Raw genomic sequence first — 11,962 nt, 5'->3', positions numbered from 1 at the left:
TATTATATACACACACACATATATGTACATACATATATATATTGTGTTATCTCATAGAATCTATATTAAATACACATCGCATCGAGCATTAGCGGGCGATAGAAAGTTTCTTCGCGCATTTCGGGAGCATGATGAAAGGCTCCTGATTGGGTAGCGGAAATCTCAGTTTCGCATAAAAACAAAAAACAATACAGGTATTAATAGCTCTTAATAGCACACATAGTAGGTATATATAGTATGTTAGTGTATAGAATTGCTGCATAACGTAGTGTATAGTAAATAGATTATCTGCATGCTTTTCTCCGCGTCTGCCGCATGCACCTTTTCGTGCGTGTAAACGTATCCCTCTGGATTCATAACGGGAACGAAGTACCAGATGAGGTTGTCCACAAGATCTGTTTCCACTNGAAATCCCTGAGGAAGACACGGAGGAAGATGTAGAGCAGGAAGAAATCCCTGAGGAAGATGTAGAGCAGGAAGAAATACTAGATTGCATGCGATAGTCTACTCTATGCCATTATTGCCGTTGCAGGATTTCTTCATAGTACACTACTATTGGATTCCAATTTCTCGTCCACCTCTGCACAGTTGCTAAACTTGTAAACTCCATTTTAGGGAGATGGTACTACGAAGCGGAAGGAAGCGCAAAAGCATGACCAGTCAGTTGTTAGATGATGATGAGCAAGAGATTATAACTCCACGGACAGCGATACAACAATATGTCGCGATTGCTCCTGTCAACAAGTCAGCTTTGCCAGTCAAGCACGCGAAGAAACGCAGGTAACCTCCTACCTCCGATGGCATACTGAATCTGTAAAATATCCACGTGCGTGTGGTATTGTTATCATCAGTCTTCAACGTGGGACTGTAGACTTCCTTATATCGCTAAGGACTCCCTTTTTTTTCGGGCAGGGAATCTGTTAGATTCCCTCAATCAAAATGACGCGCTCGTTAATATTTACTATGGCTATTCTATAGTATGCTATGATATGAATGTTAACACTGGTTTGGCTGTATTTAAGTATTGGGAGCAATGATGGCGCACTAAATGTGTGTTTGCGTGCATGCAGGTCAGAACCTTCGGATCTCCGCAGGTCGTCACTAGCGGCTAGCAGCAGTAACACTTCGTTGCTTTCCCTGTCATGTCGCGAGACGCCACGAACGATGATTGCTAACTTCATAGCTAATGCTGATGTGGAAACGCCGGTTGTCCGAGAGCCCACGGAAAAAGAATCTGCGCTGCCACCTATACCTCCTCATGTCCGCTTCTCCAAGTTCAAGAAAACGGGTATTAAAATGTTTAACGATTATTTTAAATAAATTATAATTTGATATTATCATCGTTTGAGGTTTACACCTTAAATAACCACAAAATAAAATATTGATATTTTTGTCCAGTGCTGAACAGTTGGTTGGTTGTGTGTTAGATATATCCCTGTGCAGTTTAACAGGTGTTTAAAAGAGACGTTTGGTAAACCTGAAACTATGCAGTGAATTTGAGTGAGTGTTAAATATGATAGTGACAGCCTTTTGTATGTGAGTTCTGTATTTGCTCTTCTGCCTCAGTTGTTCCACACAAGAGTGCAGAGGAGGTGGCTTCCATGCTTAAACAGATACAGTCTGTTAAGCCCTTTCAGCCAAAGGCCAAGCGTGTCTGGAATTTTGATATGAATAGGACAACAGGTGAGCTGAGCTGTGAAATAGCCGTGACAAAATCAGTGCTTGCCTGGTATTAGCCTCTGCTTCAGTTGTTTTAAACAAATTACTCTTTCATTAGTTGAATTGATGGTGAAAAGTTGTACATGTAGACTTTATTTTGATAACCATGATGTCATATTACAGAACTGCTATCAGTATCAGAATCACACCTCACTGATGGTGACATGACTGCTTTTTTCGACAAGAGCTACAAAGCTAGGAAGTCGCCAGCAGTGGAAGTTGGCAAGATGAGACAACAGCAGCCATCAGAGGTGCACAAGGTGTGTTTGCTGCCAGTGCATATACTACACTTTTAAACTTACACTTTTTAAATTTTCTATTGAATTTATCTATTATTCTACTGTAGTACTGTTAGTAGTATTAGTACTGGGCAATTTCCTAGTAATATTCATGTCAAGGTAAACATTAATTAAGTTTCTAGTCAGGAGATGGATGGCATGTCTTGGTAATTCTAAAGTCACTGTGCCAATCATGTGTAACTGAAGAGATTAAACAGCTCCATAAAATAATTAAAAAATAATACAAAGAAAGGTTCTGGTTGGCCTGGTTACACAAAACAAGCGTCTTTTTAGCTTGATGTTGTTAGGTAACTAATCTACTGCTACTGTGACGTGGTACTGATGGTGTTTACTGACGTTTAAACGTTATGGTGCAGGTGGATCAGGGTAGAGGTGATGGTGATGTGAACGCGGGCAAAGAAAGTACGATGTCACGAGCAGAAGAAAGAGCGCAGACGAGCAGAGTAGAGCAGCTGGCAACAGTCGAAGAAGATGGTGAGAAGGAAACGGAAGCATTTGTTGAACAGGAAGGGAACCTCGAGGAAGAAGCTGAGGATGAGGAACAGGAAGGGAATACTGATCTCTATAATATAATCATATATAATTATATATAATCAGGAGTTAATAAAGACAAAATTTGTCTTTATTAACTCCTGATATAATCATCTATAATTATATTATAGAGATCAGTGGTTGTACGCCATGCTTGTTTATTGCTACCGTTTCGAGGGGCGAGATGCGCAGATGACTACTGCGCATACTGGGCATGCGCCCTTGCAAAACAAGAGGCGCTTGCGCGCATGCGCACTTGGGAGCGTCCAATTTCGGACGAGCGTCCAAACAGCGCCAAAACCAAAGTTTGTTTGTTGATGATTACTACTAATACTAGTGATACTAGATATCGTTATTGTAGTTATGGAATAAGGTGATCAATATACGTTTTCAAAAATTTATTAAATGATACAGCGATATAGTAAATCGTGGGATGACAGGTATACTATAACTTATTAAAGGCATAATATTATTATTAATAAGCCCATTGATTATGCAATGTTGACGAATGCTAGAGTAGGCCCCTAACTGGCACTTGACCTTGTGACGTTATGTAGTTAATAAGTACGTAACCTTATAGCCCGACCAGGCTGTGCGACGGATTGTCTATACAACGGTATCCTAACCCTAGCGATACCGTTTCTTGGAGCTAGTAACCTTTAATATAGCTTAACGCGTATTCGTTTGTCCAATATCACTGCTGGTTACATTACAACTACAAGCAAGACTTGAAATCGGTTGTTGATATTCATTTACGTGCCGTAAATGTCATCCAGGGCAGGAGTCAACTGTCAAGCGATAAGTCGCTGATAAAGTAAACATTTGTGCGGCCCGTATCCGTATGTTTTGGACGCCAGATGAAATGGAGGTGTCAGCTGTGTAACCACGGCCACGGACTAAACATGGAAATGGAGTAAAACACACGTACTATAATCACGGACGCACATGGACAGCCCTGACAAAAAGTTCCTTATCACGAGCGTCCGTGTTTACGAAATCACTGATGATAGCATTACGTACCGGAAAGTTTATATATCTCCTCCACTGTTTACTTTTCTGTCGGCATGCTTTCCTAACAGTTCTAGTAACCCATAATGGGTTTGTCTTACTGCGACACACTCTCTTGGGGATATATTCGTCTCCATTGCCAAATGCAGTTTCCTGGTGAACAACCCAGCAGTCGTCTGCATCCCCGCTTAACTCAGACTTCCAGTCAATACTAAGGTCAGCTCTCAGTTTGTCATAGTTCCCCTTATTCAAGTTGTAAACCTCCATGTGGTTGGTCGGAACGTTTACTTCGACAACCAGGTCACATGTAACTATACTGTGGTCACTGTTGTTCAAATGTTCTTTTACTTGTAGGGTCTCTACTAGAGGCGGTTCTGTTGTCAACACTAGATCCAGTATACTGTCTCCTCTGGACCTCTGGTAGGGTTATCAACATGCTGCGTCATAAAGCAGTCTTGAACTAAGTCAATGAATTCAGTGCCGCGTCTATCACCGCTTAGAGTAGCCCAGTCTATTTCACTATGACTATAGTTAAAATCCCCCATAACACACATGGGCTTGCCCTCTGAGTATGCTCGCTTCAATAATTCTATAAATCTGGCATCATTGATGTCCGTCTCCATACTCCTGTACACTGATCCAACCAGTAAGCGAGATTTGGGGAGCACAAACTCTATCCATAAACTTTCCTCGTGTCCACTGTTTGTCAAGTCTGGCCGAGCGATCGTCTGATAACAGTCACGACAATATATATAATAACACCACCACCTCTACTACCTCTGTTTCGACGATATAGCGTGTAACCTGGGATTGTAAATACCTGGTCAGTTGCTTTGTCCGTGCCCCAGGTTTCGACAATATACTGATAATGTCTGGTTCGTACTCGTAGTCACTTGCTAGTGTCTCTAATTCGCTCATCTTGTGAATCAAACTTCTTGCATTAGCAAACAGACATTTAAAATATTTCGGAGCCGGTTGTGCAGGTGCAGTAAACTGTGCAGGTAACTCAACATTTAACTCTGAAACAGTAACATTGTGAACAGGTGTGTTTAAAAGCTCCTTATGTACATGCTCAACTACTTTTTTGCCGGTCTAGGCACAATAGCACCCTTGCTGATGATCACGTCCTGACCCAGCGATTGCCTATGTTTGAGCTCAGTTCTCAGTTCGTATTCTTTGCTCCTCTGATCCCTGGTGAGGTCTGCCGCTACAAACACATTTCTTAATTCCGGATCAGCATTACTTGCCTAGTCTGTATCAGTGTAGGCCTATGTGTACTACTACTAGTCTTTAGCTCCAAGAAACGGTCTTGCTAGGGTTAGAAGACCATAGATTACACTAGGGTGAGAATTAAGCCCCTGTATAGACAATCAGTCGCACAGCTTCGTCGGGCTACGGTATGTGTGACAGTGTAAGTGTCTGAGTGTGTCATCTTACAATACATGTGATGGAGTCCGAGTAATACAGTGTCAGTGTACTATAAGTATAATTATAAAAGTACAAACTACAATGTACAACTACTAGACAGGCCCTTGGAGGTTCAAGTTTCAAGTTTCAGGATTAAAGTTACTCAAGAAGATTAAAGAGCTTGAACTTGAGCCTCCAAGGGCCTGTGGTCATAGTAAAGCTGGGTTTACACTAGTTACCAACTTTGTATTGGCGAATTGGACCAACTTTCCAACTAAACAACCGACAATCGGCAAACGCAAAAGTTGCACGACCAACTGATCGATAGCAACTAGTTGGGAGATTAGAACATGGTCTATTTGCGCCAACTTGGAGTTGGCGAATAGTAAGTTGGTCCAACTCGCCAATTCGCCAACATAAAGTCGGTTGTGTAAACCCAGCTTAATACTCACTAATTAGCTGCAAGTTACCTTCTTGCTTCTCACTGCGTGGCGATAAGTTCCTACGACGTGCAACACTCGTAGAACCTGATCGGGCTAACTAATAATAGTCTGCCCTAATGAGTCTAATAATAAGTCTGCCTTAATAATAATAATGGCCTTAGTCACACTCACACTCACAGTAATAATATAGGCCTACTAATACAAAACTATTATTTCCACACACTGACATAGGCATTGGCAATAATAAATTGATTTTAAATGAACAAATACTGAAGTACTAGTATGCATTACCAAAGTCTTAACGTTTATGTGCTCTGTCATCTATGTTGCAAAATAGTTCCACGTAAATGCTGTTCAAATGCTCCTCTACAATGGCCCACACACTCACCCCAAAGCAAACTGCTGCACAAACTCAAAAAAGTTGGAGCTATGTCTTTCTGACTTAGCTTCAAGAAACGGTCGTATATCGAAAGACCACGTCTGTATCACAGAAAATTACCATAGTTTTATTATTGAATTGTGCCATGTGCCTGTGATTTTTTCATTTTTTACCTATTAATTTCGGGTTATTTTGACCAATAGGCAAAATTTCCATGTGCTGTCACGTACACGTACACGTACACGTTTGTGTTTGAATCTATTGCGCTGTTTGATGAATTGAAATATATATATATAGAATACTCGCTGCCCACTCACTTAGACTACTAACATAGTCTGTGAAGTTGATCTGTAAGTTTGATCAATGCTAGGCTATCTTTAACTCCCAAGAAACATTCAGGAATTGCAAGACCTATTACTTAGTCTTAATCTTATTTAGTTACCTGTTTATTGATCTGCAAGTTTGATCAATGTTAGGCTATCTTTAGCTTTTCAGGAATTGCAAGACCTATTACTTAGTCTTAATCTTATTTAGTTACCTGTTTATTGATCTGCAAGTTTGATCAATGTTAGGCTATCTTTAGCTCCAAGAAATGTTCAGGAATTGCAAGACCTATTACTTAGTATTATATTCCCCACAATTATTATTCTTACAGCAGCCTTAGGCTAGGGTGTCTCCTTGTTACAGTCTCTTAGGCTATGACACATTCTTTTTCCCATTTAAAGAGTACCTTGTATGCAAGTAGATCCAGGTGTATGCCAAACATTTAGCTTAAACATTTCTGAGGAATTTGGTCTCAAGGCTGTATGGCTGTATCTAGTGATATAATGAGAGTACTGCATTGCATCCGATTTAATAAATAGTATCATATTCTTCACATGAAATATTAATCTTTCAGGATTGACCCAGTAGTGCTTATACTAAAATGGCATCGCTATCAGACACTCAGCCGGAGAAACAAACACCTCGTGTGTTAATCAAGAACTACCTTGAAACAGAGACCAGGTACAGTGATGTGAATAATAGAAGGCGCTCTACAAGAAGTACTGGCAGCGCAAGAAATGCTTCACTGCAGTGAGTATCGTTGTGGGTATCGTGACCTCAGTTATATAATTAATATACTTGGCTACGGGTACGGCAGCCGTATCTTAGTGTCTCGAGGCTGGAGGTACGGCAGTCCATTCGCTTTCATACTTAACGACACAAAGATAGCGGCGGGTGGCACCAGATTTCGAAATAACGCCTTGGGAAATAAATTCACGATTTGAGAGTTTAGATGAGCTAGAACCCTAACCCTAATGCTAACACCAAAAAGGTGCTTCAACGAACGACGGCTGCCGTACCTCCAGCCACTGCGAATAATTAATATATTGACTAATCGTGAGTCAATAAACTCAATATTCACAGAGAGTATAGCTAAGACATGTGTCTATAGCCAGTATAGGTATCTAGAATATATTATGCAAATGATCTCCCGTACCGGCTTGATAACGCTGACTGCGGCAGTCAATGTACGCGGGCTATAGTACTAGAGATACTGGAGATACTTTGGGGAGCTAGATCAGCTGCACTCACAAACCTATAAGGGGACACGGAATAAATTTTCTCTTTTCTTTTTTTAATTCTTTGCAGGGAAATACCGATCTAAAAGTAAAGGTTCCCAGTCATACATACTTGAGGAAGAAGACGTGGAGGATGTGGAACAGGAAATCCCTGAGGAAGACATTGAGGAAGATGTACAGCAGGAAGAAATCCGTAAAGAAGAAGACATAGAAGACGTGGAACAGGAAGAAACTGTGGAAGATGTACAGCCAGAACGTGGGGAAGACACTGAGGACAATGAAGAACATAGAGGAAATTATGAGACAGAAGCCGAAGCGGGTGTGGTGGAACACATTGAAAATAGTGAGGAAGAGGACGAAGATGTGGAAGAAGAAGACAATGAAGAGGAGGAAACCAATGATGATGTAGTACGTGATAAGGACATTATTGAGAAAGGTGAAGCAGGTGTAGCAGCCTATGATACTGAAGCTCAGGAGGAGGTTGAACGCGATGAGGAGAGCGAGGACGATGCTGAGGATGACGTGGAACGCTCAGAGGCCCGTGGCATGCACGCACATGAAGACATAGAACAGGCTGAGGATAGAGTGGAAGAAACTGAGGGTGATGTCGAGAGCACAGAGGCTCTCGATAGAGAAGCTCAGGAGCATACAGAACTTAACGACGATGATGAGGTCGATGCCGAGCAGAGGGGACGTGAGCGGCTCACGCCGGCATCGTTACGTAGCGAGGCCAGACTTCCACAGATTCAGCAGAGAAGGAACGTCTCCCTGCGACTGCAAACGAGCCATAAGAAGAGTTCTAAACCAACAGTCACGACACCGAGACGACTCAGTCGAGTGCTCACACCTCATAAGGTTACGGAGCAGATTTCACACGAAATCGGGCACGTGGAAGGTGACGATCGGGCGACTCGAGCCACGCTAGCGGGACAGCATCTGAGAGAAGCGGAGGCAGGCGACGCTAGGGTGCGCGCGACAGAATCCGATCCGCACGAAGAGCAAGATTTCACGGAGGACGACTCTGACGAGGAAGATGCAGCAGAGGCGCCCCCGCGGAGATCCGCTACGCGCGCCGTGCAGCCGGCGACGAGCCGCCGCCCCGCGAATCCGCGGCAAAAACTCTTCGGAGAACTTCCCGTGAGCATGACCAAGTTCTTCTTCTCGCTGTTCTCGCAGAGGAAGGTCGCGCGCGACGCGTGGGAGGAGGTGCTGAAGTGCGAGAGGAACTTCTTCGTGTCCCTGTCGGCGGACCTGTACGCGTACGCGCGGCACGCCGGCCGCCACACGATCCAGGTGGAGGATGTGGAGCTGCTGATGAAGAGGCAGGGCTTCATCAACGACAAGGTCTGCTTCAGCAGCCTCGTCGAGAAGCACCTGCCGCTCGAGTATCGGCGTCTGCTGCTGCCCTGCGCGCAATCCCGCAACGCCGGCCGGAAAAGGAACGCGGTGGGCAAGTGAAAATCTCGAGGAACGACAAGCTCAGGAAGGCAGACGTTTCTATCTTAACTCGTGTCAAAACCAACAAGTGTGGTAAATTGAGTGCTGTCAATACTATTTGTACGTAACTTGAAAGTTTAATTGCCTAGAGTTTTTTTTATGTAGACTATAAGAACTATATTATTATATTAAACTGATATCCATTTATCGTTTATGCTGTGTAGTCATTATAGGGTATGATATTAAAGCTGTAAATAATTGTCACAGCCAAAATCGTACCTACTTTTCTTATTGATGAAAGCTTATTAAATCTTTTACTTAACCATTTTGATTTCCTAGCGCAATAAACCAGTTTCTAATCTCCATCCATTTTTCTCCTGTCAAATTTTACAAATACTCTAGTACATGTACCATGCAAAAACTGGGAAAAATCCTGTTTTAATCTCAATTTATAATCTAAGAGTATTAGAGACAATGTAAAGAATCAAAGTATATTTTACACAACGTGTAAGGTATTATATTTTCAACAGTAAGCCATTTATGATTGCAAGCACAGTCATGATAATCTTCTACAGCTATGACTACTACTGCTACTAATACAAACTACAGTATACACAATGTTTTGCCAGATAACAATATATACTTTTAGGGCGAGGGGTCTGATAAACCACACACAGCAGGATCAAACCCCTTTTCATTCAGTATGCAAACATTTCACACACTGCTTCCTTGCAGTTATTTTATATTGCTCCTTTCACTGAATGGCAAGTAAAAATTCCCATTACATCAGCCAATGTTCTCAACAATAAGTCAAAGCTGTCCATTTACCATTGATCACCCTTGACCACACTCGAGGGTGTATTTTCTAACTGGTAGTATATTCCAAACGTGGGGAACGTAGCTTAAACTGGTGCAAGATCTATAGTTGAGTTTGAAAGAAAAGGCCATTCCACAAGCTCAAATATGTTTTCAGCAGGTTATAACCATGCAACCTCAATTATGACAAGAACGTTTATTTCAACGTAAGTTATTGAGATCTTATATTACCTGAAACTATAACTTTTCTGTAGTTCTTCTGTTCAGTAATGTTTGCGAGCATTTACTTCTAAGTAACTATTCAGAGGATCACCACAGAGAATACAAATATTATCGTTTAATTTAATGATATTTATAGAGTGTGCTTATCAGAAAGCTGTTGATATGAACCACAGTCTAAAACAAACTGTGTAAAAAGAATATCACATTACTTGTGTACATTCTGTCAAAACCTATAAGCTGATGTAAACATTAGGTTTAAATGACAACATGTGAAGCCAGAGAAGAATCGGGGCCAGCTTGCTTGATGAGTTAGGTCACGAAATCCAAAGGTCTGTTAAAACCTCCTTTTCTGTTCATGTATTGCCTGTAACACAAGGTGCAATTATAATCTGTTATACTAGAAATTTCTCGAAGATGATACATTAGCATGCGCTGTATGTACCTTCAACAGTTTCTTGCTTTAAAGCTGAAAATTGCTATTTTCTCTCCTCACACAATGAATTGAAATATTTAAATAGAACCAAGTCATTCTCTCTCTAGATTATTAAAAATAATCCATGGTTTTCAAAACAGTCAATTATATTTAGTTTTATGTATTTCTCTAGTAACCTGAAATGATAGTAGGTCATTATAAGAAAAACAATATTCTCTAATACAGAAAATTACACGTGTTCTAAAATAGTTCATAACTAACTTATAGAATTTAAACAACACTGCTACTTGACGACTTACCTATATTTTCTTTTCTGTATAAGGTTTGATGCATATATATCATTTCCATTCATCTTCTTTCCCTGAACGAAATAGTACATAGGTCACAATTATATAGATATATACCTGCATTCAATAGTTGTATTTGATTGAAGATGCTGCCTAATATAACACTACATAATATATTACCTTAGTAGTGTCAAACGTTCCAAATCCCATAACCTTCATCATGGCAATTTCATCTTCAGTCTTTCCACCTAAATCTGTTGCAGTGATTTCAACAGGTGTTTCATCCAGTACTATCACTTCTGGTGCATCAGTAGACCTGGTATATTACAGGAACAGTGTTTTGATTGAGGTGAAATATACAAGTGATTAACCTCACATGTAAAACAATTCATAATACATTTGCACTGGTTACTAATTATGTAAATATTTGAAATTAGCTTCACACATGTTGGAACTTTTGAAAGAAAATGAAGACTTAAAAAAAACACAATGTAAAATATCACTTCCGTATATGATGGGGGCTTTATAAAACACCCTCATGACCAATTTAATGTGTGGGTAGAATCTGAATTTAGCAATTTATATACTAACTCTGAGCTTGTGTTAGCTGATTCCTTGAACCATCCTCGGTTAGGAGTAGGAGATACTGAGGGGCCATTCTTTGATGGTATGGGAGACCTGTAAAACATTTACAATATAAATGTATATGTACGTCAAAGGTTTCTTAGGATTCAGCTGTGAAACCCACTTTTAGTTAATTACCCTCAATAATTTATAATAATAATAAAAAATAATAGCATCTTGTGAACTCTATGTTAAAAATCTGCTGAAAAGCTGTATTGTCAGTTTAGGATTGTTTTATAATGTTTACAAAAAGAAGAAAATTTGTTATGCAGCAATTGTTTTGTTTAACCAAGGTCCTATCCTCTTTATCGGATTACAATGTGTATAATGATTGTTTTTCAAAGACACAAGTCATTTTAATCAACACACCCTTTTACCTGAGGACTGATAAAGCAAGGACCACTGTAGCTCATAATAAGCTGCGTGATTTATATTACCAGGAGTAGATAATAGGGAAGGAGTGTGACTTCAATAAACAAGGGAAATTCGTCATTTACTAGCCTTAGAATACCTACGATTTACTACGCGTAACTCAACCAACTCAAATCGTACACAGTACATTCGCCTAGCATCGTGCGAAATCGTTTCCTCGTATACACCCGCAATCCGGAGATACAGACTAAAACATACGACACGATTATCCATTCTGTTGCCAGCAAACCAAATGTAATGTCCGCTGAACTTGAAACAAAAGGCAGCTACTAACGCAGTGAAAAAATTAATTTTTTTCTGAAATTTTGGGGGGGTTTGCAAAAAGAGCCCCGGAATGAAAAAGTAGCCCCCTTTTTCCAGGGC

At 40.6% G+C, this 11,962-nt stretch overlaps 2 protein-coding genes across 2 annotated transcripts in view; one reads left to right on the top strand and one right to left on the bottom strand.

Moving 5' to 3' along the window:
* Positions 1–9,150, top strand: part of LOC106812011 (centromere protein T-like) — a 10,197-nt gene extending 1,047 nt beyond the window's left edge. Inside the window, exons 2-8 of the mRNA XM_014815763.1 lie at positions 616–780; positions 1,071–1,288; positions 1,567–1,683; positions 1,843–1,979; positions 2,375–2,571; positions 4,171–4,174; positions 7,850–9,150. Of these exons, the coding sequence (XP_014671249.1) occupies positions 616–780; positions 1,071–1,288; positions 1,567–1,683; positions 1,843–1,979; positions 2,375–2,571; positions 4,171–4,174; positions 7,850–8,806 (1,795 nt within the window). The 3' untranslated portion in view covers positions 8,807–9,150. The remainder of the gene's footprint in view (positions 1–615; positions 781–1,070; positions 1,289–1,566; positions 1,684–1,842; positions 1,980–2,374; positions 2,572–4,170; positions 4,175–7,849) is intronic.
* Positions 9,151–9,275: 125 nt separating this feature from the next.
* LOC106812018 (U4/U6.U5 small nuclear ribonucleoprotein 27 kDa protein-like) overlaps positions 9,276–11,962 on the bottom strand; it is a 5,953-nt gene continuing 3,266 nt past the window's right edge. Inside the window, exons 4-7 of the mRNA XM_014815767.1 lie at positions 11,135–11,221; positions 10,724–10,859; positions 10,556–10,617; positions 9,276–10,187 (exon numbers count right to left, since the gene is read on the bottom strand). Coding sequence (XP_014671253.1) covers positions 10,133–10,187; positions 10,556–10,617; positions 10,724–10,859; positions 11,135–11,221 — 340 coding nt within the window. The 3' untranslated portion in view covers positions 9,276–10,132. The remainder of the gene's footprint in view (positions 10,188–10,555; positions 10,618–10,723; positions 10,860–11,134; positions 11,222–11,962) is intronic.

Source organism: Priapulus caudatus, unplaced genomic scaffold (genome assembly GCF_000485595.1).
Source record: "Priapulus caudatus unplaced genomic scaffold, Priapulus_caudatus-5.0.1 Scaffold600, whole genome shotgun sequence".
Classification (NCBI taxonomy): Eukaryota; Metazoa; Priapulida; class Priapulimorpha; order Priapulimorphida; family Priapulidae; genus Priapulus; species Priapulus caudatus.
The sequence above is the reverse complement of the archived record's forward strand: the minus strand, read 5'-3'. Positions and strand labels throughout refer to the sequence as shown.